Source organism: Oratosquilla oratoria, chromosome 8 (genome assembly GCF_046742065.1).
Source record: "Oratosquilla oratoria isolate Oo_2021 chromosome 8, ASM4674206v1, whole genome shotgun sequence".
NCBI lineage: Eukaryota > Metazoa > Arthropoda > Malacostraca > Stomatopoda > Squillidae > Oratosquilla > Oratosquilla oratoria.
The window spans coordinates 17,272,079-17,297,058 of NC_134784.1; the positions used below are offsets into that span (position 1 = coordinate 17,272,079).

The following is a 24,980-nucleotide window of genomic DNA, read 5'->3' on the forward strand; positions in this document are numbered from 1 at the left end:
GAACAGAACATAGTTTTGTGCGAGAGCAAGGCCCAATCAGATTCTGTCTTACATAAAATGTTTTGCCTTATGATGTCTAAGCTCTTAACCAGTCACAGAAGGTGGCACTGTTTAAGGCTGATTTTACCAGGATCTGCAATGGCCCCTAGCGAACTAAATATAACCAGTCTAGATATTCATTGAATTTGGAAGTAGGCTTGATTATCTGACTGAAAAATTGTTATTTTTTTTACTGTGCATATATATATATATATATATATATATATATATATATGCCACTGTCAAGGAGATTGTCTGAATTGATGCCGCCGTTCACTAGCGAATTTCTCATATAGTTAAGTTGGCGATAGCGTGAAAGGGATTTGTTCTGGTCCTTACCCCTCCCACGTGTGTGGTTGTCCTTGGGGTGAAATGGTGTGTATGGGGTGCAGTGAGCGCCCTCCCCAATCTCGATAGTCAGATCGACTATGAGTTCTCAAGGTTTTATACCGTCAATGGTCGAGCAGAGTAAGGCGGGTGTCTTGGAAGTTTGCTTCCAAGTACAGCGGGTTCGAATCCCATACCCCACTGTCAAGGAGATTGTCTGATTGATGTCGCTGTTCACTAGCGAATTTCTTATATAGTTAAGTTGGCAATAGCATGAAAGGGATTTGTTCCGGTCCTTACCCCTCCCACGTGTGCAGTTGTCCTTGGGGTGAAATGGTGTGTATGGGGTGCAGTGAGCGCCCTCCCCAATCTCGATAGTCAGATTGACTATGAGTTCTCAAGGTTTTATACCGTTGATGGTCGAGCGGAGTAAGGCGGGTGTCTTGGAAGTTTGCTTCCAAGTACAGCGGGTTCGAATCCCGTGCGCCACTGTCAAGGAGATTGTCTGATTGATGTCACTGTTCACTAGAATTTATCATATAGTTAAGTTGGCGATAGCGTGAAAGGGATTTGTTCCGGTCCTTACCCCTCCCACGTGTGCAGTTGTCCTTGGGGTGAAATGGTGTGTATGGGGTGCAGTGAGCGCCCTCCCCAATCTCGATAGTCAGATTGACTATGAGTTCTCAAGGTTTTATACCGTCGATGGTCGAGCGGAGTAAGGCGGGTGTCTTGGAAGTTTGCTTCCAAGTACAGCGGGTTCGAATCCCGTGCGCCACTGTCAAGGAGATTGTCTGATGTCGCTGTTCACTAGCGAATTTCTCATATAGTTAAGTTGGGGATAGCGTGAAAGGGATTCGTTCCAGTCCTTACCCCTCCCACGTGTGCGGTTGGCCTTGGGGTGAAATTATATATATATATATATATATATATATTTATATTTATATACCGGTATATATTTATATATATATATATATATATACATATATGTATATATATATATATATTGTTATGGCTTGCTTAGGTGTGCTGAACTACTCCAGGACTGAATAGTGGCTAGGTCTGTACAGAGTTGAAACCGATTGTTTGTGAAGGCACGATTCAGCCATAACAAAGTATGTTCATAGATCTAGTGGCTCTCAGTTGAATTTTACACATGTAAAGGCAAATCGAGAAGTCTAATAACATGAAAACATTTAATCTGTACCATCACCAATACAAATAAATATATCCCGAAGGATTACATTAGACATATTATAAAAAGAAATACAATGGAACAAGAAACTTATAAATAATTTAAACACAAGAGAAATGTTCCCAGTCACAAAAATACATGTAAAGGTAGGCAGATATAAAAAAGGGGAATTCCACTTCTACCAAGTTAGAGACAATTTACTCAGTTTAGTTGTAGACGGAACGAGGCTTGTCCTGGGGAGGCCAGTGGTTGAGCAGCAGGTAGAAGGGCTGGAACGAAGTCAACGCGAGCGTCTTGAGACCTTGGGGAAGCCACTGGTCTGGAATTGTGGAGTGACTATCCAAAGTTGGTGGCCACCTTTAAGTAGTGAGTGGAGTGGGCGGAGCTATGACATGGACCTTGTCAGTGGTTCACCATCTGCTTCGAGTCCAGCTCAAAAACAGGTCAACAACCCATTGAAGCTGTTAACAAGTCATTGATGATGATGATGATGATGGGGGGGAGGGGTGATAGGTTGTTTTCGAGAGCCTTCAAATAGTTGTGGTTTCAGGGTTGACAGAAGAAAATGATGGTGGTGACCACTGACTATAACACCCCCTTTCCAGAAGTCCAACATAAAGGGGTGGAGCTGGGCTAGAGGTCTTTTAGTCACTGGGAGCTGTTTGGGCATCTGGTCCTCTTGAGAGAGTATCTGTCAGGATGTTGTCTTCACCCTTGATGTGACTTATCCAGAAGTTAAAGGCTTGGAGTTGGAGAGCCCACCGAAACATGTGTTGGTTGGTGAGTCTGGTCTTTTCAATAAAGATGAGAGGGTTATGGTCTCTGCAGACAATGGTCTCATGTCCAGGATAGCTGAAATAGCACTCGAAGTGTTTGAAGGCAGAGAAGAGGGCCAAGGCTTCTTTTTTCACCATGGAGTAGGAGCATTGGTAGGGGAGTAATTTGAGTAGTAGCTAACCAGGTGGAGAGTGGGGGAGTGGTCATCATCTTGGAGAAGGACACCTGCTATCCCCTCTCTGGAGGAGTCTATTTGGAGGACAATGGGGCGCGAGTAGTCAGGAGTCCTAAGTATGGGCTTGGTGCTCAGGAAATGTTTGAAGGCTTCAAAGGAGTCTTGGCAGGTGGTGGACCAGACAAACTTCTCTTTAGCACTGGTCAGGGTTGTGAGGGGGGCCACTATTGCTGAGAAGTTGCGGCAAAAGTGACGGTAGAACGCTGCCATCCCCAAGAACTTTTGGATCAATTTCCAGTTGACTGGGACAGAGAAGTTGAAGATGGCTTGGATGTTGGCCATCTTGGGTCGGCACAGCCCGTGACCAACCACATGCCCTAGGTAGGTGACCGTAACTCTGCTGAACTTGGATTTGGACAAGTTGGCCACAAATCCTGTGGTGGAGAGGCGTTCTAGAAGGGAGTTTAGTCTGGTGAGGTGGTCTTCCCATGAATCTGCCAAATCAAGAAGATCGTCAAGATAGGCAAAAGTGTTATCTACTCCAGAGATGGTATGATTGCTGGCCTGCTGAAAGGTGGCAGGAGTGTTACACAGGCCAAAAGAGAGGACCAGATACTTATACAGGCCAAGAGCGGTTACAAAGGAGGAGAGAGTTTGAGCTTCAGGAGTCAGTTTGAACTGGTGGTACCCCTTGATTAGGTCTATCTTGGAGATGAAGCGGGACTTCCCTACCCAGTTGACTATATTGTTGATACAGGGTAAGGGGTAACGGTCCTTAATCATAGCGGCATTCAATTTACGGTAGTCCACGCAGAGTCTCCAACTTATGTCTTCCTTGGGGACCAGCAGAGCAGGGGATGCCCAGGAAGAGGAGCTTGGTTCTGCCAGATGATGTTCCACCAGGTAGTCCATCTCAGCTTTCATAATTTTGAGTTTGTGGGGGGTTGAGATGATAAGGGGCATAGTGAATAGGAGAAATGTTAGGAAGAAGTTTGATGTCATGTTCAACTGTAGTACACAACCCTGGGTGGTCTGCAAAGACTGTAAGGTGTAGTAGGGTTAGATCCTCTTGTTGTTTTTGGACAAGGAATGAGGATGGATTAGAGAGGAGGGAGGAGTTAAGCTGGAGAATGGTGGGATCATTATTTTGTACTGGGGGAATTAATTCACATTGTGGGTTTTGGTTACAATGGATAGGTCTCTGGGAGTCATCTTCAGATTTACATAACTAATTTGGAGACTTTTTGCCTGTCAGGAGTAAGAACAATGTAGTTGAGTTTATTAAGGTGGTTGGAAACTATATAGGGACATTGAAACTTGTGGGTGAGGGGAGCTCCAGGTATGGGCAGATACAGGAGTACCTTGTCACCGGGTTTGAAGGTTCAAACCTTGGTTTTCTGGTCAAAATGGATTTTCATTTTAGCTTGAGATGTGGCTAAGTTCTCTAAGGCATTGTTTAGGACTACTTTCAGACGGTGTTTTAATTTATCAGTATATTGGTTCACCGTCTGTTTGGGATGTTGAGGGGTCTCTTGATACCACTGTTCCCTAAGGATCTTAAGGGGTCCTCTTATTTGGTGACCGTACAGCAGTTCGAAGAGAGAAAACCCTAATGAGGACTGTATGGTTTCCCTTACAGCAAATAACATGAGGGGTAGTCCTTCATCCCAATCAGAAGGTGAATTTAAACAAAATTTTCGAAGCATGGCCTTGAGTGTCTGATGGAACCGTTCAAAAGCGCCCTGAGTTTCAGGATGATAAACGGTGGATAGGGTTTGGGTAATGCCTAACTCTTTTAGTACACTGGTAAAAAGGTCACTGGTGAAGTTTGTTCCTCTGTCAGATTGGATCTCTTTGGGTAGACCCACTTGAGTGAAAAAGTTTAGCAGGGTGTTTGCTATGATTCGAGCGTTAATTTTCTTCAGAGGAAAAGCTTCAGGGTACCTAATTGCCAGACGCATTACAGAGAGGATGTATTGGTTTCCTTTCTTTGTCTTGGGCCACAGCCCTACACAATCTATACTCACCTTTTCAAAGGGTTCACCAGAGACGGGGATGGGGTTCAGAGGAGCTTGTGGGATTTTCTGGTTGGGTTTTCCCACCATCTGGCAAGTATGGCAGGTCCTAACGTAATCAGTGACTGTCTTCTTTAGACCGGGCCAGAAGAAGTGCTCATTGATTCGATCGTAGGTCTTGCAAATACCTAGATGTTCTCCAGAACCATCATGAGCAATCTGGATGATACTGGGTTGGATAGAACAAGGGGTGACAATTTGGTGTCATTCAGCCCAAGTATCGAGATTAGAATGGGAAAGAGCTTTTGTTACTCTCATTAGAATTCCCCTTTGGTAGTAGAATCCAGGGAAGTGGTCAACTTCTTTTCAGGAACTGACTGCTACCCTATGGAAGTTTTGGAGGGTGGTATCCTCAAGTTGAGCTCTTGATAGGTTTTCAGAGGATATGATTTGGTTAGGAAGATCAGAGGTACTGGGCAGAGGGGGATCTACAAGGCAATTTTGTGAGCAGATGACCGCACACACAAGAAAATTTTTGGGATGCAAGTGGTCTTCTACAAGAGGGCTTAGGTTACAGGGAGGATTTACTATCTCAGGTAGAAGGACTGCTAGGGCGCTGGCAAGATCGTTGCCAAGGATGAGTTCAACTCCTGGAATAGGCAGGGGTTTGGGCCAGATACCAATCTCCACTTCCTTTTGGAATAAGTTACACTTGAGGAATACATTGACCAGTTCTGTGGACTGAACTGAGGACAGATCACTTATGGTTACTTTGTGTCCAGAGATTCTGGTTCCAGTCTCGGGTAGAGCGGATTTTATGATAATGGACTAAGTGGCACCATTGTCTTTAAGAATAGCAATGGGGAGGAAGGGATTGTTTCTTGAGATGGCAACTTTACCTTGAGATTTGAAATCTTGGAAAGGGTCTTTCTGGGATTGAGAACCAGCTTTTACAACGTGGGACATGGGTCTTGGAGGGTTTTGCGAGTTAGACTTTCCCTTGAGGGGAATTTAATTCGATGTTTATATGATTCTTTTTGCTGGTTAGTGAATGAGGAGGTTCTACAGCCTGGAGCCTGACATCAAGAAATATGGTGACCAGGTTTCTTACAGTAGTTACAGGTATTGGAGGAAGGAGGGGTATATGACGACTTATCCCTAAACCACGTATCATCCTGAGATGCGAGGGAATCTGCTAATGACTGTACACATTGACGTTCATGTTGTGATCCCAACCTGTGCACCACCATAAATTGATCGGCCAACAGGGCAGTCTCATTCAAGTCTAGTACATCCTTGTCATTGATATACATCATTACTTGGAATGGAAGTCTTATTTTAAACTCTTCAATAACCATCAAGTTTACCAGTTGATCATGTGTGTTAATTTTATGGGAGGAGATCCATTGCTTGAAGCTTTTTGGCAGCAAATTCTACACAAGTTGAAGCTGAAGATTTTAACAAGTTTCTAAATTTTTGCATATAGGATTCTGGGGTAACTTGATAGGCATTAAGGATACTGGTTTTGACTTGGTTATAAGAGGTATACTCCTCGACTGTTAAAGACCTTGGCGGCAGTTCCAACTAGTTTACTTTGAGCTATATCCACTCTTTCTCAGGCCACTTGAGGAGTACTGCGAGTCTTTCAAACTGTTGAAAGAAGTACTCTGGTTCTGACTCATCAAAAGGGGGGATAGGGGCTATGTTGTTGTGTAGTTGGATGGAACTCTTTGTCCCTCTATTATATTGAGCTAATTCTATCTAATGTCTCTGCTCACGTTCTTTCATCTCACATTCATGTTCTTTCACTCCATGTTCAAATTCTTGCTGATGTTCACACTCTTCTTGCTCATAATTGATTCTCTTTCTAACTTAAGTCTTTCTAGTTCTAAGGAAACTATTGACCTATTCGTGTGATCAGGGGTAGGGTGGATATTACTAGGATCTGGAGGAGTGTTTAGTGTTTGGTCGTGTGTGGCTGTCTCTGCTGTTTCTACTTCTGTGTCTGATTCTACATTATGTCCTGTTGTCCCACTAGTGCCGGGGAGTAATTGATAGGCGTCAACATCTAAGACTTCCAAATCAATGAGGCGATTTATGACAATGCTTCTAAGTTCTGTTTTGTTAAGAGAAGGAGGGGCATTTATATTATAAGTTTGGGACAAAGTTCGCCAGTCTTTCAGTTTGAGGTCACCTGTTAATTGATCCACAGAGGGATTTTCATGGAAAGTTTTGATTTTGAATACCATTTTGAATGGTGGGTTAGTTGATTATTTAGGAGAATGATAAGAGGAATTCCACTCCAATGAATTACGTTAACCAACTCTTGAACTTAACAAGGAATAAACGGGACGTTATTCAATGTTTTGTTAGAAGTGGAATTAGTGGGTTTGAAGTACCCAGGTCAGAAAATAATTGTTCTGATGAATGTATGCTAGTTAGAATACCAGCGCTCAGGACTACCCAACCGAAACTACAGATAGCCTGCATAGAGAGAGTTCGCTATGAACGAGGGTCATCATTCTCCCACTCAGGCGCTGAACTGACTAAGGTAAATAATGGGTCTGGATTCTAGCAAGCACGACTTACTGCACGAGTATAGAAAACTTTGGAAACTGCTAGGAGGAAACTGACTCCTTATACAGACACTAGGAAAGTTTCTACAAGAGTCAAAACAAGGTTTGACTGAGGGCTTACAGTAATTGTAGAAGTTTAGGTGGGGCTGACAGTTAACTCAAGGATTGGTAGTTGAATACCGAGAAAATTTGTGAGTTATAGTGGTGCCAAGAATTGCCGGTTCTCCTTCGGAACCATGAAATAAAGAGGAGGGGCTTGATTGGACATATGAATGTAAAGCAGTTGAGGGGGGTAGTAAGAGGTCTCATGCTTCAAAGTTCCGTTTCTTTTCACCATAAGACAAAAAATAGAGGGAAATAGTTATAGAGGAAAATTGGTAATTTGTCATAATGACAAGCACAATAATATATGTATTGTGATGGTTACTATGAGAAAAAGAAATAGATAAACTTCTGAAATACTCCAAATTCGTTACATTAATTTACGTATGGTAAACTAATGAATCTGTGGACAGGCCCCCATTTGCTTAGGTGTGCTGAACTACTCCAGGACTCTAAATAATGGCCAGGTCTGTACAGGGTTGAAACCGATTGTTTATGAAGGCACAATGCAACCGTAACAAAGTACGTTCATAGATGTAGTGGCCCTTGGTTGAATTTTACACACGTAAAGGCAAGTCGAGAAGTCTAATAACATGAGAACATTTAATCTGTACTATCACCAATACAAATAGATATATCCCAAGGGATGACATGAGACATATTATAAAAAGAAATACAATGGAACAAGAAACTTATAAATAATTTAAACACAAGAGAAATGTTCCCAGTCACGAAAATACATGTAAAAGTTAGCAGATATAAAAAGGGGGGATTCCACTTCTACCAAGTAAGAGTTGATTTACTCAGTTTAGTTGTAGATGGAACGAGGCTTGTCCTGGGGAGGCCAGTGGTTGAGCAGCAGGTAGAAGGGCTGGAACAAAGTCAACACGAGCATCTTGAGACCTTAGGGAAGCCACTGGTCTCTGGAATTGTGGAGTGACTATCCAAAGTTGGTGGCCACCTTTAAGTATTGGGTGGAGGGGGCGGAGCTATGATGTGGACCTCGTCAGCGGTTCACCGTCAGCCTATAGTCCAGCTCGAAAACAGGTCCAAACCAACAACCCATTGAAGCTGTTAACAAGTCGTTGACGTGGATGGGGGTTGATACAGGTACTCCTCGTTTAACGACCTACTCGGTTAGCGACGACGCGGAGTTACGATAGGGTTTATGACAGACGTTTAACGTAAATCTCCCGAAGTTATGACGTCGTGTACGATAATTAATTTGGCTGAGGCAAATTTGTATGATGTTATAATTGAACTTGTACGGTGGATATTAGCTGTGAGGTAAAGTGTTCGGAAGCTTAGGTCTACATTACCATCCTGCAAGCTGCAAAAACTACCTGGGGTACAGTATATACCGGTAGTGGTAAATTTTTAGTTTCGACCATGGGCGCAATATAGCAATAGAAAATTAATTATTAATTTTGTAAATTATAATGTATCAAAGTAATATGCAATTTTGTGAGCGGAAATAAAAAAAAATGAGCTAAAACAAATTTCGTTAGTAACAAAGTCATGTTGGACGAATGGTACACCATGTTTGTTATGATAGATGCCGATGTCGAAGAAATGAAAGGATGATGAATTCGTCTAACCTAAACTAACCTAACCTGTGTTTGATAAATCATTACTTGCAAATTAAATGTCATCCGGCTCGTCCTCGTCGTCGTCGTGGGAGACGTTGGCAGACGACAAGATGGCGTCCCAATCCTATGCTACCGACTTCGTTCATTAGCATATTTTCTTGTAGCATGGTATTTTTTACTTTCATTTCCGCTCACAAAATTGCATATTACGTTGATACATTTTAATTTACAAAATTAATCATTAATTTTCTATTGCTATATTGCGCCCATGGTCGAAACTAAAAAAATACCCCGGTATTCAATATGGAATGTCAGCATACGCGGATTTGGTCATATACGGTAATTTCAGGAACCTAACCACCGTAAATAAACAGTAAATAAAGCTTTAATGTACTGTATAAAAGAGGGAAAATACACGAAAATAAAGATACAGTATTGCTGGACATTGTACATACTGTACGTATATGTATACACTTTCGCTTAACGACCAATTCGGTTAACGACGGCGCGCTGGTCCCAATTGTCGTCGTTAAACGAGGAGTGGTTGTAGGTCATTTTCAAGGGCCTTCAAATACTGTAGTTGTGGTTTTGGGGCTAACAGAAGGAAATGATGGTGGTGACCAGTGACTATAAATATATATGCATATATATATATATATACTTTTTTTTTTTTTTTTTTTTTTTTTTTTTCTTCTTCTTCTTCTTCCCCTGACTCTAGTCAGGGTCTTAACACTTGCGTGCTCTTAAAAGTCACCAACAAAATCAAAAGTTGATTTAATTTGATTCTCTAGGGGTCTTTACCTTTAGCTTTTTCTTTGTACTTTTCAACAACGAGTATTCTAAAGTGGATACATTTTCACTTTTACATCTAAAAGTCTGCAAAGCTTGCATAAAAATTTCTTACGACATTGTAGATATTTTTTAACCTAATTAATACTCAGTAATTGTGGGATCTTGGTACTTGTGATAGGTCATGTGAACGCATAATAAATTTGTGCACAGAGAAAAAGGGTAAGTCCATGTACACATTTTTTGTAAAAACATGGTATTTCATTAATAAGCTAATATAACAGTTGACCATTTTTAACTTTTACTTTTTATTTATTCTATTTCAAGGATACCAATATCTGTTGAGCCTGGAAACATGTTAAATCGTGTAAAAAAAAAAAAAAAGTTTTATAAGGCTTGGTAACATGCAAAGCCAGATAGCAAATGCACATAGATCCAACATCAGTTCAACGTTGGTACAAATGTTGGATCTACGTTGGCGTATTTACCTAGTTGTATTTTGCAGAAAGGGAGCTACGCTCGTGGTGTCCCGCCTTTGTATCTCGTAGTGTCTTGTTTGCTCTTAAACTCATGAATGGTTTTTGCACACACTGTTTCATTGTCCAGTTTGTTCCAAGTGTCCACCACTCTATGTGGAAAACTGTTTTTCTTCAGATCTCTTCTGTAACTACAGTATGTTTTTTGTTTTTCTTTCCATGTCCTCTTATGCTTCTCTTGTCCCAGTTTAACAAGTCCTCACTATCGAGTATTTCTGTGTCCTTCATGATTCTGTAGATGGCCAGTAGGTCACCTCTCTTCTTTGCTCCAGAGTCGGTAACTCCAGTTTAGCCAATCTCTCCTCATATGACAAGTTTGCAAGTGCAGGTGCCATTTTTGTTGCTGCTCTCTGGATTCTTTCTATTTTCTTTATATTCTTTTTGGTACTGGGTGACCACAATGTCACCACATATTCTAATCTAGGCCTTATCAGTGTGACCAATATTTTTTTAATTGTTTCTTTGTCCAAATATGTAAATGCCACTTTTATTGATCTTAATAAGTTATAGGATTCTCCGACAATTTTGTTCACCTGTTTATCATAGGACAAGTCGTTTGAGATAATTACACCCAAATCTTTTTCAGATCTCTCCTTCTTTACCTCCTTGGTTCCAATTTTATATTGTCCTGATATTCTATTTTTTATTTTTCTAAACTCCATTATGCTACACTGTTAATATTGAAGTCCACTTTCCATTTCTGACTCCAGTTCCATACCTTATTCAGGTCTTCCTGTAGTGATTCACAATCCTTTCCAGTTTTTACTTTCCTTAACAGTTTGGGGTCATCTGCAAAGAAGCTCATGTAACATTTCACATCATCATCCATGTCATTCACATAAATAGCAAACATTATTGGAGCCAATACAGACCCTAGTGGTACTCCACTGATCACCTCTTTCCAACCTGAATATTTTTCTCTGAGCACTACTCTCATCTTTCTACCAATCAAGAAGTCCTCCATCCATTTTAATAGGTTCCCTCGTATCTCTCCTATATATTCCAGTTTTTTTTTTTTTTTTTTTTTTTTTCTGTGTGGTACTTTGTCAAAAGCTTTTTGTAAGTCCAGGAAGGCACAATCAGCCCACCCATTCCTTTCTTGCACTATGTCTTTTAATCTTGAGTAGAAACATATCAAGTTTGTGGTACATGATCTTCCTTGTCTGAACCCAAATTGTCTTTTGTTTATTATATTATTATCTTCCAGGTGTTTTACCTATCTATTCTTGATGATTTTCTCACAAATTTTGGCTATTGTGCTTGTTAGTAAGACTGGCCTGTAGTTAATTGTTTCTTTCTTGTTTCTTCCTTTATATATTGGTACAATGTTAGCATTTTTCCAGTTTTTTGGTATTTTTCCTTCTTAAGTGAGCAATTTATTATGTTATGTGTTTTATATCTTAGTTCTTCTTTGCATTCTTTTAGAATCCAATTTGCAATTCCATCCGGGCCATATGATTTCCTGACATCAAGGTTTGATAGATGTTCCAATATTTCTTTTTGTATTTACCTAGTTGTATTTTACGGGAAGGGGAGCTATGCTCGTGGCGTCCCGTCTTCATATCTCATTTTATCTAAACTATTTTTAAATTCATGTATTGTTTTTGCACACATTACTTTATCATCTAACTTGTTCCAACTGTCTATTACTCTGTGAGGAAAGCTGTTCTTTTTCAGATCTCTTCTATAGCTGTCTTGATTTTCTTTCCATGTCCTCTTGTATTTCTATCATCCCATTTTATTAGATCCTCTCTATCAATAATTTCTATGCCATTCATGATTCTGTAAATAGCTATCAAATCTCCTCTCTTCTTTGCTCTAGTGTCTGTAGCTCAAGTTTTGCTAGTCTCTCTTCATATGATAGTTTTGAGAGTGTTGGTGCCAATTTTGTAATTGCTCTTTGTATTCTTTCAAGTTTTTTTATACATTTTTTTGTACTTGGTGACCACATCGTTGCTGCATATTCCAATCTTGGTCTTATCAGTGATTAGTATTTTCTTCACCATTTCTTCATCCAGGTATGTAAATGCCACTTTGATTGTTCTTATTAAATTATAAGTTTCACCAAAAATCTTATTTATTTGTTTCTCAGGTGACATATTATTCATAACAATGACTCCCAGGTCCTTCTCATTTTCAACTTTTTTTATGCTTTCTTCTCCCAATTTATATGATCCTGTTATTCTGTTTTTGCTTTTTCCAAATTCCATTATACTACACTTTTTAGTATTGAACTCCATCTCCCACTTCTTACTCCATTCCCAGACTTTATTTAGATCACTGTAGTGATTCACAATCTTCTTCTGTGTTCACTTTTTTTAATAGTTTTGCATCATCTGCAAAGAAGCTCATATAACTTTCAATTTCTTCATCCATATCATTAATATATATAGCAAACATTATTGGGGCCAAAACTGTTCCTTGCGGAACACCACTTATTACTTCATCCCAATTTGAGTGTTTGTCTCTTATCATTACTCTCATTTTTCTTTCTTGCAAAATGTCTTCCATCCATTTAAGCAGTTTGCCCTGTATTCCTCCTTCGGTTTCTAATTTCTTAAGCAACTTCTTATGTGGTACTTTGTCAAAAGCTTTTTTTAGGTCTAGAAATGCACAATCAGCCCATCCATCTCTTTCTTATATTATATCTATTAGCCTTGAATAGAAACATATTAAATTGGTGACGCATGATCGTCCTTGTCTGAATCCAAATTGCCTTGGATTTAGCACGTTGTTTGTGTTTTTGTTATCTCGCTCATGGGGGGAGATCGCCTTTCATTACCTTTGTCCCAATATTGTGCTTTCTCTCTCGTGAAGACAGATTTGAAGTGATTATTCATGACTTCGGCCATTTCTAATTCTTTTGTGTATTCTGTATTCTCTTGGTGTAGTTTCACCATTTCCTGTTTGTTTTCAAGTTTACCATTCACATATCAATAGAATAGCTTGGGTTGCTCTTTGCATTTATCTATAATATCCTTTTCATGGTTCCTTTTTTCCTGTCTTCTCACTTTAACATACTCATTTCTATAGTTTATATAAACTTGCCATTTTCCAGGTTTTTTATATTTTCTCCATCTTTTCCAAGCTCTGTCCCTTCTATCTTTTGCCTCTGCATCTTTTGTTGAACCAGCATTTAATGTACTCTCTAGCTTCTGTCTTGGTACATGCCTATTCACCCCTTCATTGTAATTATCCATCAAGATATCCCAAGTCTCTTCCACTTTTGTCTCTTCCATGTAAAACTTTTCCCAGTTAGCATTCTGGAAGAATTTCTCTAGTTTTGCAAAGTCTGTTTTGTTATACATCAATCATCCTTTCCTATGCTTTTCATTTCTCTCCATGTATATTTCTTCCTTTAGTTCAGTTTCCAATTGGTGTCTTATATTGGATTTTATCCACAATTTCAGGTTCTGTTGTAAATATTCAATCTAGTTTCGACGGCTCCTCGTTATTTCTGTATCTGGTGTTTTCACTGACCCACTGAGTCAGCAAAAAGATGTGAAACTCTTAAATTTTTCATTCATTTATAGAGAGATTCTTTGGAATGCACCTACTAGGTGGCTCTCACTGCAAGCATGCATTGAAAGACTTTTACTCTCTTGGAAATCCTTGAGTTTCTATTTCATAAGCAGACCAGCTGATTGTTCTAAGCCAGTTGTTCTGAAACTTTTTCAGCCCCGATACCCCAACGTTCAACTCCAAGTCAACCTGATACCCCCTCTCCAATAGTAGCCTGTGGTTCCTGATATCTGACTTTTGATTTACTGTAAAAAAGAGAAAAGAGGATGGCTGTGAACAAGCAGCTGAATTCTAGGGACTTTTTATTTTCATTTTTAGTAAATAAATTAACCCCTTTCGCACTATCACGTACATAGGTATGGGATATTGCATGCAATACATATAAACTATCCCGTCTGGGTGTACGTGATTTTTTGTAGCTTTTAGTCCGGTGTGATTTGAAGCTTGTATACAGGCTTGTAGCTGCTTGTAGGTGCTAGTATAGGGTACGGGGACTTTCCAAGACTCTGCCCACGTTATACGTCAGCCAATCAGCGTCTAAAGACTACACGAGTTTGTCTCAGTCTTGTTATGGCTGGCGTGCTAAAAGGATCGTCGTGCGTTTTTTTGCCCTGTTTTGCGCCATTTTGAATTCGTCGTCTGAAACTTTGTGAACATTTTCGTGCATTTTGTATCATAATGTCGAGTGACGAGCTTTCAGAATCGGGCTCAGAATATGTGCCAGGTTCTTCTGATGAGTATGCGAGTGGTGAACGTGTGTTTACAGACGACAGTGATACAGAATTATTAGAAGAAAGTGAACCTATAGTAGAGGCTGGTTGGGGCCTATGGTTGACCCTTTTGATGATGTCCAGCCTACCCTTGCCCCAGCATTCTTGGGTGAACCTGCCGCTGTATGCTCCCACATTCCCACATTTACTTGCCCATGTGAAGTGTTCTCATACTTTATGGATGAAGAGGTGATTGGTAAACTTTGTTTATGGATGAATGCATGTGCTGATGCTTGTTTTGTGGAGACTGGGAAGAGGGAAGTCAATGGATTTTTATGGGTGACCTGAACAACTACATGATATGAAAGAAGTCTTCTTGATGAGTACCCATATTTGATTTTCTCTGTTATTATTATTATAAAGAAATAACCAAATAAAAAGTGATATAGCAAAGCGATATTATAGCGTGCAGTCGCGTGTGGGAGATGGGTAGGCAGGTGGTAGTGCAGTCCTGGGGTAGCCTGAGGCGTCGAGTGTGGAAGGGGTTAATGAAATATAATTCTTACACAAAACTATTATTTCAATATTTTCTAGGATGAGTTTTTGGATACCCCCAAGAAGTTCAGTACCCCTATTAAGGCACTACTTTAAAAAAAAACCTGCTCTAAGCATTTACTTGAACTTCTTTCAATTGATGACTCCACAGAAATACCCCCAAATTATTGAAAGCTATTTGATGTTCTCAAAGCATGTAATGGAAGTATCTAATCTGTTAAAAAATGTGAAAAAATTAAACTACAGTGATAGATATTTTTAATATTGTGATAAATTTAGGAATTAAGTTAAAATCTTGATATGAAGAAAAAAAAATTGGCTACCAAGTTCAACATTTGAACAATTTAGATACTGCTGAAGCTTGAAAGGTAATTGGAGACATAAAATATTTTCTTACTTCTGCAATTACATATCTGGAAAACAGAATAAACTTAAATGAAAATTTAACATTTGGAAAAAAATAAAATTAAGTTTCATAGACAATTCATTCCCCAAATACCAGAAATTTGTTGAAGTAATAGAACATTTGAAGCTAAAAGAAAAACTGAAATTTAAAATGGATGATGTTTTTGATGAAGTGGCATTAATAACAAAATATAGACACTACTCAAATATCTGAACATAAGCTCGAAAACAACAAGTTTATCTTAAATGTGTCAGTATTTTCAAAAATGCTTCTTTTGTGTTTTCATTTACTGGAACATCAGCATATTGTGAAACAAAATTAGTGTAATGTCATCTAAATGGTGAGATGAAAGAAACAGATACTCCATAAAACTAATTAAGAATGAACTTTTCATATACTTTAACTTGAAAGATAGTTGTTTGGAATTTTCCAAAAATAACAGATGACAAAATTTCTGAAGTTAGCAAAAAGCCTTAGCAAATGCAATTTTAAAGATCGAAATTCTTGTATTAAGTTAAAATGAATGCATTTTTATTCTTGTATCAAGAGATGTATTTTTCAATTGTATTTTTATTGGTATTTATAAGAATTAAATAAAAGAAAATATGCACATAGATAAAATCTGTAAAGTTCTTGGGACCATTGTTATAATTTGACAGAGTTGGCAGCCCTGCTACAGACTCAAATTGCATCAGATGCAGTCATACACAGAAGACACAAAACACCTCATCATACACTACCCTACTCTCACCTTATCCAGATAGTAACATATCTTCCTTGAGCGACATGTATGTGAAATTGGAGCCAGTTGGTGGTTAAAATTGGGCTACAAGAGAGACCCTAAGTTAATGGATTGATTTATTTCATTTTATTTTTTTATTAATTCATTTATTTTGAATTAGTCTGTTTTATTATATTTCCTTGCATAATATGAAAATAAATTAAACTTGTGTTTCTTTTTCAGGGTCAGTGTATACCTTTAATGTAAACACTCCAGAACCAATCCAAAAACTAGCAAGGAAAGAAGAGGTGGGCATCAAAGAAAATAATATTATATATAAACTCATTGATGATCTTAAGGAAGAGATCTCTTCAAAGCTGCCAAAAAAAGATGTGGAAGAAATTATAGGTAAATAATGTTTAAATTACATTCAGATTACCATTTTTAGATAGCTCAGTCCTTGATTTAATGGACCCCCGTGTAACGGCTTTCAAAAGCAGTAGACAAAATCCAGTGATATGAAATAAATTTCCGAGCCCCCTCTATACAATCACAGCTTATCAAGAACCTATCTTTACAATCCTTATTAAGTCTGATATTAAATGATAGTAATATGTTGAATTTATTGTATTCATCAGACCAGTGTTCCTTCGTTTTGTCAATTAAATCAAGGGATGGGTAACATATGTAGGAGTGAGACACCAATGATGGGTACCTGCAAGATGGTAATAAAAGAGAATCCTCTCCATGTCACTCACCCTCAGAATCTGTCAACACCCTCACCTCCTAGTATTTATCTAATTATAGTATACAGAAAAAGAGCAACACTTATTGTGTCCCATCTCCTACTCTCCAATTTTTCATATCTAGCCTCAAGTTCATGTATGGTTCCAACATGGTTTGTATCCTTAATTTCCAATTAGAATATTTAGATTCGAATTTATGTATTGTTCCAGGTTGGGGTATACCACCTTCTAACATATTCTTAGTATTTATGCATCTAAATGGAAAACTTTATTTCTTCATATCCTTTAGACATGATTTTCATGACCTCTTAAAGCTCTCCTCTCCCTAATCTTACTGCAATCTATCCCCTTGAGCAACCTGAATACTGTAATCATATCACCTCTTTCTCTCCAACCTTTAAATTTGGTAGACCTAGCACTTTTAGTCTCTCCTAATATGGTTTATCTGCCAGGCTGGAAACCAGTTTGGTTGCTGCCCTTTGTATTCTCTTGATCTTGCTTATATCCTTCACATTGTGCTGGAACCATACACTATTCTAGTCCTGGATGGATCTAGGTTCCTGAGATTTTTCATCTTCTCTTCCTCCATGGAGGTGCAGCCATGAGAGCCTGACACTCAGAATCAGGACTGGGACCAAGAGTTCTTTGTCAAATGCAGTTTTTTTTCCTGCACTTCTTAAGATGAGCCAGATGAAGCTGACAACTGCTTCCCTATTACCATTATAGGCCATTAATATAGAGACTGCCTCACACAAATAAAACACAGACAGCATTCCCATGTTTCTTCCCAGAGAAATTTCTGAGAGGATCCAAGAACCAATGCCAGCCACGTTAAGGTTTCAGGTTTCCAGTTAATGAAAATGGAGGTAACTGTTGTTGTTATTATTATTATTATGATTGGCAATGACGATGATGATGACTGAAAGTAGTTGAAGGGAGCAGTCCCTGGTTGTCAGCCATACTTTAGTCAAAAGGTCCTGTGAAACATAGTGCCAACCCCATGGATCTGCTCCTTCAGATTGAGATGGGATTAACAGGGTAAAATAGATGGGTATCAAGGAGATTATTCTCCTTGTGGTCCTTATATTCTTATATGACAAAATGCTACCAGGTACCCATTATTGACTGAGTGGGCTAGGGAATTATTACTTGAGGTGAAGGTCGAGGGAATGGCAGTTCAAGCCCTGCCACCAGCAAAGTTAAACCAAGGGCATGGGTCATAAAATTCCATGCTACAAAATCCCTTGTAAGGGGCACTGTCCAAGCCTTCCAATAGGAGTTTGTGACCATATGATCATCATTATTGTTAATATTGTGAAGGAATGATTATGTTTTTGAATCTTTATGCTAGGTTGATCATGCTACAAAATTTTAGAAGCTTCTTATATTTATAATAGGAAAGATGTTAACGAAGAGGAATGAGGAAAGACACAAAAAATTTTAGTGGAAGCCAAAGCCAAAAATGATAGGACACTTTGGAAAAAGATTTAATTTGAAAGTGTACAGAAACAACTTTGCCAATCATGTAGTTAATAAATTGAGTAAACTTCCTGCAGAGGCAGTGCAATGTAGTTCAGTTTGAAGCTTTAAGATTTGTTTAGTTAAACACTTAAGCAAGATGCTGTAATACCTGCCATTTATTTTGTATTATTTGTTATTATTTGATTATTATTTATTATCTGTCCATTTATTATTATTTACTATTTACCTGTTTGTTTATTGTTTAACTTTACCAAGACAAGAGGGAGGGAAGAGGGTAGAGAGGAATGGAGTATGTAGGGGATGGAATGGGTAGGATTGGTCCTTTGTTTTTTGGCTACTTCCTGTGTAAGGGGGAAGAAAGCCTTTGGTATATGTATGTATTATTTATGTCATTATTTCTATTTATTTCTCTTCATTATTATAATTTCTTTGCATTTACCTAGTTATGGACCAGAAGGTCTCCTGTTGGCATGCTCCTTTGTAATCCTTTATAGTTTACTATCAGCTAAGTTGGAGGTAAATGACTACTTAAGTATAAATGAGCTTGATATATTGTGCCTAGTAGAGACTAAACTTCCCAAAAATGTTGATATACAGTTAGGGAACAACAGGTACACCTCCTGGAGAAGAGACAGAGAAAATAAAAAGGATGGAGGAGTAATGTTTATGGTGAGAAGTGACATAAAGGTGGAAGAAGTAAATCTGAGTGAAGGCAAGGCTGAAGCAATTCACCTAAAGATCAGTACTAAAGCCCAAGACAAGAAAGAGCTTGGAGTGAAACTAAATATCAAAAAATTTTGAAGTAATAGTAGTAACATAGTCCTTATTGGAGATTTTAATTGTGGTGATGTCAACTGGGAGGAATGAAAAGCAAGTGGCAAAGCAGATTCCTAGGGAAATACACTGAGTATAGCAATGGAAAACACAATGACCCAGTGGGTAAAGGAAGTGACCTGGGTAAGAGGAGATGACATTCCCACAAGATTAGATCTGTTACTAACCAAAGAGCCAGACATCATCAGCTCCTTGAACTACCTTTGCCCAATAGGAAAAAGTGACCATGTTACAATTGAATTTCAGCTGGAAGATGAGGAAATAGAGCCAAAAAATGAATCACACAGGCAAGGGAGACTCAATTTTAGGAAAGCAGATTACTTAGGGTTAAAAAAAATCTTTGAAGAAACAAACTGGGAGGAATTCATGAATACCACAGGAAAAAGGAGAAAATGGGAAATCTTTCTAGGCATTTACACCTTAGGAGTGAATAAACATGTGTCAAAGAATAGAGAATTTACCTTGCCTTGAAGCGCTTCTGCCTCAAGGGGGTGTTGCTCCCCTGATGGAACTTGAGGCAAGGCCACGGCATAGCCGCCACCTTTCAGGAATGTTGCTTGGGGAAAATGGAGAACAAAAAGAAGCCTACCAACAAACTAGGAATGACTATACCATGTTTTGCAGGGAGGAAGAAAGCAATTTTGAAAGAGGTGTAGTAGAAAAATGCAAAGATGAATCAAAACTGTTTTACAGGTTCATCAATGGTAAATTGAGACAGGGAAGAAATAACCAAGGTGATAATAGATGGTGAGGTCTTTCAAGAGGCCTCAGCTCAGGCAGAAATAATGAATGAAGATTTCCAATCAGTCTTCACAAAAGAGCATAACTTTTTGGAGAAAAGCAAGGGGAACAAAAAAAAAACAGGTTTAGCAGATATAAATGTAGAAGTGAGGGAAGTGCTCAATCTCCTGGGATCATTGGATGTGACAAAAGCTTCAGGACCTGATGGGATCTCAAACTGGATACTTAAAGAATGTAGGGAACAACTAGCAGACAAGATCCACAGTCTTATTACATATTGAAAGAAGGTATTGTGCCACTTGACTGGAAAAGGGCAAACATGGTGCCAATTCACAAAGGTGGAAACAAGGAAACCACTAAATTATAGGGCAATATCACTAACACAATATTGAAATTATTGTGAAAGATTGATCGACCAAATATCTTGAAAAGATTATCATTCTGACAAATAGTTTAGCTTCAGATCTGGAAAGTCATGTGTGTCGAACCTTTTAAGCTTTTACTTGAGAGTGATGTGCTGCAATAGAGAGAGAGGTGGGTGGACTGTGTGTACCTAGACCTAGAGAAAGCATTTGATAATCTCACAATTGACTTATGTGGAAATTGGAACATGTCGGAAGACTGAGAGGCAAATTATTAGAATGGATTAAAGACGTTTTGAAAGAAAGATACATGAGGACACTAGTAAAGGACAAGATGTCAAGCTGGAGAGCAGTAACAAATGGAGTACATCAAGGTTCAGTGCTTGCATCACTAATGTTTCTTGTCTCTGGCAGTTTCAGCTCAGGCAGAAATAATGAATGAAAATTTCCACTGTGTCTTCACAAAGGAGAGTACTTTTTTAGAGGAGAGGGAGTGGAACAAAAATTCAGGTTTAGAAGACATAAATGTAGAAATGAGGAAAGTGTTCAATCTTTTGGGATCATTGGATGTGACAAAAGCTTTAGGATCTGACAGGATCTCACATTGGATACTTAAAGAATGCAAAGAGCAACAGTCTTATTGTATGTTTGTTGAAAAAAGGTATAGTGGCACATGATTGGAAAAGGGCAGATTTGATACCAGTTCACAAAGATGTAAGGAGACCCCACTAATTATAGGCTGGTATCACCAACCAGCACAATAATGAAATTATGTGAAAGGATTGTAAAAGATTGATGGACCAAATATCTTCAAGAGATGAACATTCTGGCAGACAGTCAGGCTTCAGATCTGGAAGGGGATGTGTGTCAAACCTTTCAATCTTTTACTTAATAGTGATTGATGTGCTGCAAGAGAGGGAGGGGTGGGTTGACCTAGAGAAGGCCTTTGATAAAGTACCTCATAAACAATTCATGTAGAAATTGGAACATATTGAAGAACTAAAAGGCAACCTACTTAGATGGATAAAATATATATATTTTTAATGGAAGATACATAAGGATAAGATTTCAGGATGGAGAGGAGTAACAAATGGATTTTCACAAGGTTCAGTAATTGCATCAATAATGTTTCTTATCTGTATTGATGATATTATGAGAGATACAACAAGCCATGTCAACCTGTTTGCAGATGATGCAAAAATCATGAGAAGCGTGAAAAACGATCTAGATACTATTTTTGCATGGAGCCAAGAATTGGAAATGAATTTAAATTCCAAAAACTGTGAAGTACTGAAAATGGGCAATATTTGCAAAAAACGAAATATAAATAAATAGATAAATTAAAAGTATTACCTGGGAAGTGAATCTGGTACAGAAGCAAAAGAGAAGAATGATTTGGGAGTGTTAGTAAAAGAAAACATGTCACCTGACAGACATATCAACAGGATTGTGGGAGAGACATATGGACTACTGGAGAAGATTAAAGTGGCTTTTCACTATATGGATGAAGAGATGAAAAAACTTTTAGAGAGAAGGATTTGAGCAAGATCAAGAGAAAATATAGGGCAGTAACCAAACTGGTTCCCAGCCTTGCAGATAAACCATATGAGGAAAGACCAAAAGTGCTGGGTTAGCAAACTTTGAAAGATAAAAAAGAAAGAGTTTATAGATTCCAGTATTCCTGTCACTGAAGGGGTTAGACTACATTGACAAAAAAGAGCTCTTGATTAGGTATAGGAGAATTTAAGAGGTCATGAGAACAAAGTAAGGAAGACTACATGTTTAAAGGGTGAGAAAGAATATAGTTTTCCATATAGATGCATAGGTACTTGGAACAGCTTAGAAGGTGACATAACCCAAGCTGGAACAATACATGAATTGAAATCTAAATATTATTAGAAATTAAGGATATAGACCAAGTTGGAACTGTATATGAATTTGAGGCTCTATGATAGATTGGAGGGTCAGATATGGGACTTAACAAGTGTTGCCCCTTCTCTGCATACTACAATTAGGTAAATATGTAGGATCAGAGTGGCAACACTCATTTCCCCTACCACAGGGGGATTAGGAAGAGGTAGTCATAGAAGTACTAACAAACATGTTCAAGGGGACAACATAAAGTAGGGATAGCAAAAGTACAAAAGTAATATCATTTCTTTATGAGTAGAGATTTTTAATGTTTTTAAAAGGTTTTAAAGAAATTATTTATGTCTGGTCCATAGGGGCACCCCAAAACATTCTCCAAAATATTTACTTTATGTTACCTTGCAGCATAAGTACACATGGGAGAGGGTGGTGGAGGGAAGGGTGGTAAATAGAGCGCTAATGGATTATGTAGTGGTAAATAGGATTATGATAGGAAGAGTTAAGGATGTACATGTGCTAAGGGGAGAGGGAGGGGGAATATCAGATCATTTTTTGGTGGAAGGTAAGTTGAGAGTGGAGGATAGATGGAGAAAGAGGAAAGGGACAAAAGGTAGGGAGCTGCTTAGAGTGAACTCCTTGAATGAAAAGGAAAAGGAGAAGGAGTATGGAAAGAAGCTGAAGGAGGAGTGGGAGGGAGTAAAGGATGGAGTAGAGATGGGTGTGGAGGAGGAATGGGGATGGTTCAAGGAGGGAGTCATAAAGTGTGCAAGGATGGTGTGTGGAACAAGAAGGACAGGGGGAAATAGAAGAAAGGGTAGTGAATGGTGGGATGAGGAAACAAAGAAGGTTGTAGAAGAGAAGAAGCAAGCATTCACAGATTGGTTACAAAAGAGGACGAGGGAGTCATATGAGAGGTACAAAGAAGAAAAGAGAAGTAAAGCAAAAGGTAAAGGTTGCAAAGAGGAGAGCAGATGTGAAATGGGGTAAGAGTATGACAGAAAATTTTGAAAGTAATAAAAAGATGTTTTGGAAAGAAATTAAGAGAGGAAGAGGAGGCAAATCAAGTAGGGAAGAAAAGGTAAAAGGTGCAGATGGAGAGATGATAATGGAAGAGAAGGCAGTAAGGGGAAGATGGGCAGAATATTTTAGGGAGTTGCTAAATGTGAAGGAGGATAGGGAAGGAAAGATAGCTGCAGTGGGAAATGCAAAGAAAATGAGAGTGATGAGTGAGGAGAATGGAGGAGAAATAAGGAAGGATGAGGTGAAGGCAGTTGTAAAGATGATGAAAGCAGGTAAGGCACCTGGTCTGGATGGATGCCATGCAGAATGTCTGAAAAAGGGAGGTCAAGTGATGGTGGACTGGTTGGTGAGGTTATTTAATGTTTGCTGGAGAATGGGTAGAGTACCGGAGGACTGGAGGAGTGCCTGTATAGTTCCTCTTTACAAGGGAAAAGGGGACAAGTGTGAATGTAGTAGTTTCAGAGGGATTAGCTTGTTAAGTGTAGTTGGGAAGGCTTATGGGAGGATCTTGATTGAGAGGATTAGGAGAGGAACAGAAGGAGTAATTGGTGAGGAACAGTGTGGATTTAGGACAGGTAGAGATTGTGTAGATCAGATCTTTGTGGTAAGACAAATATGTGAGAAAGCTATAGGAAAGGGGAAGGATGTTTTTTGGGCTTTTATGGATCTGGAAAAGGCTTATGATAGGGTAGACAGAAAGGCACTGTGGGAGGTTATGCAGATTTATGGGATAGGAGGAAAGCTTTTGGGAGCTGTCAAGAGTTTTTATGAGAGTAGTAGAGCTTGTGTCAGGATTGGAAATGGAGAGAGTGAGTGGTTTGAGGTAAAGGTGGGACTTCATCAAGGATGCGTTATGTCGCCCTGGCTGTTCAACTTATACATGGATGGGGTGGTGCGAGAGGTGAATGCAAGGGTAGTGGGTCAGGGATTGGAGATGGTTAAAGAAAATGGAGAAAAGTGGGAGGTGAGCCAGCTGTTGTTTGCGGACGACACTGCACTTGTGGCAGGATCGGAGGAGGGATTGAGGAAGCTGGTGGCAGAGTTTGGGAGAGTATGTGATAGAAGAAAGCTAAAGATAAATGTGGGTAAAAGTAAGGTGATGAGATGTACAAGGGGTGAAAGTGGCAGTAGACTGGAAATGAACATTAAGGGAGAGCGACTGGAGGAAGTGGATAGTTTTAGATACTTGGGTGCAAGTGTAGCAGGAAAAGGTGGAGTGAAGGTGGAGGTAGAATGTAGATTGAGAGAAGCGAGTAAATGCCTTGGTGGATTAAAGAGTGTAATGAGGAATAGACATTTAGGAATGGATGCAAAGAGGAGACTGTATGAAGGAGTGATTGTGCCAACAGCACTGTATGGGGCAGAAACGTGGAACATAAGAGAAGAAGAGAGAAGGAGTTTGAATGTGTTTGAGATGAGGTGTCTGAGAAGTATGGTGGGGGTTACTAGGCTAGATAGAGTGAGAAATGAGGAGGTGAGGAGGAGAACAGGGGTGAAAAAGGAGCTGAGAGATAGGGTTGATGAAAGAATATTAGGATGGTTTGGACACATGGAAAGAATGAGTGAAGAAAGACTAGTAAAAGAGGTATGGAAGGCAGATGTGGAGGGAGTGAACATGAGGGGACGTCCTAGGATGAGGTGGATGGATGGGGTGAAGGGTGCTTTGGGGAAGAGGAGAATGTCTGTTGAGGAAGGAAGGGAGAGGATGGAAGACAGAGGTGAGTGGAGAATGGTTGTATATGGATGATGTTGTGATTGCATGAGGAGGAATGGGCGGGAGGGGGGGTGAGGTAGTATGTGTGAGCAAATTTTGACGCAGCCCGAAGGGATTTCTCCCCGTCCTCTCCTAATATGCAAGGGGGGACGGAGAGGGGGGGTCGCCGATTAAATGAAGC

The 24,980-nt window shown here is 39.2% G+C and overlaps 1 protein-coding gene across 1 annotated transcript in view; it reads left to right on the plus strand.

Moving 5' to 3' along the window:
- The window catches only part of mIF2 (mitochondrial translation initiation factor 2), a 195,012-nt gene that overhangs the window by 153,734 nt on the left and 16,298 nt on the right, over positions 1 to 24,980 (plus strand). The window contains exon 12 of the mRNA XM_076188967.1: positions 16,275 to 16,439. Coding sequence (XP_076045082.1) covers positions 16,275 to 16,439 — 165 coding nt within the window. The remainder of the gene's footprint in view (positions 1 to 16,274; positions 16,440 to 24,980) is intronic.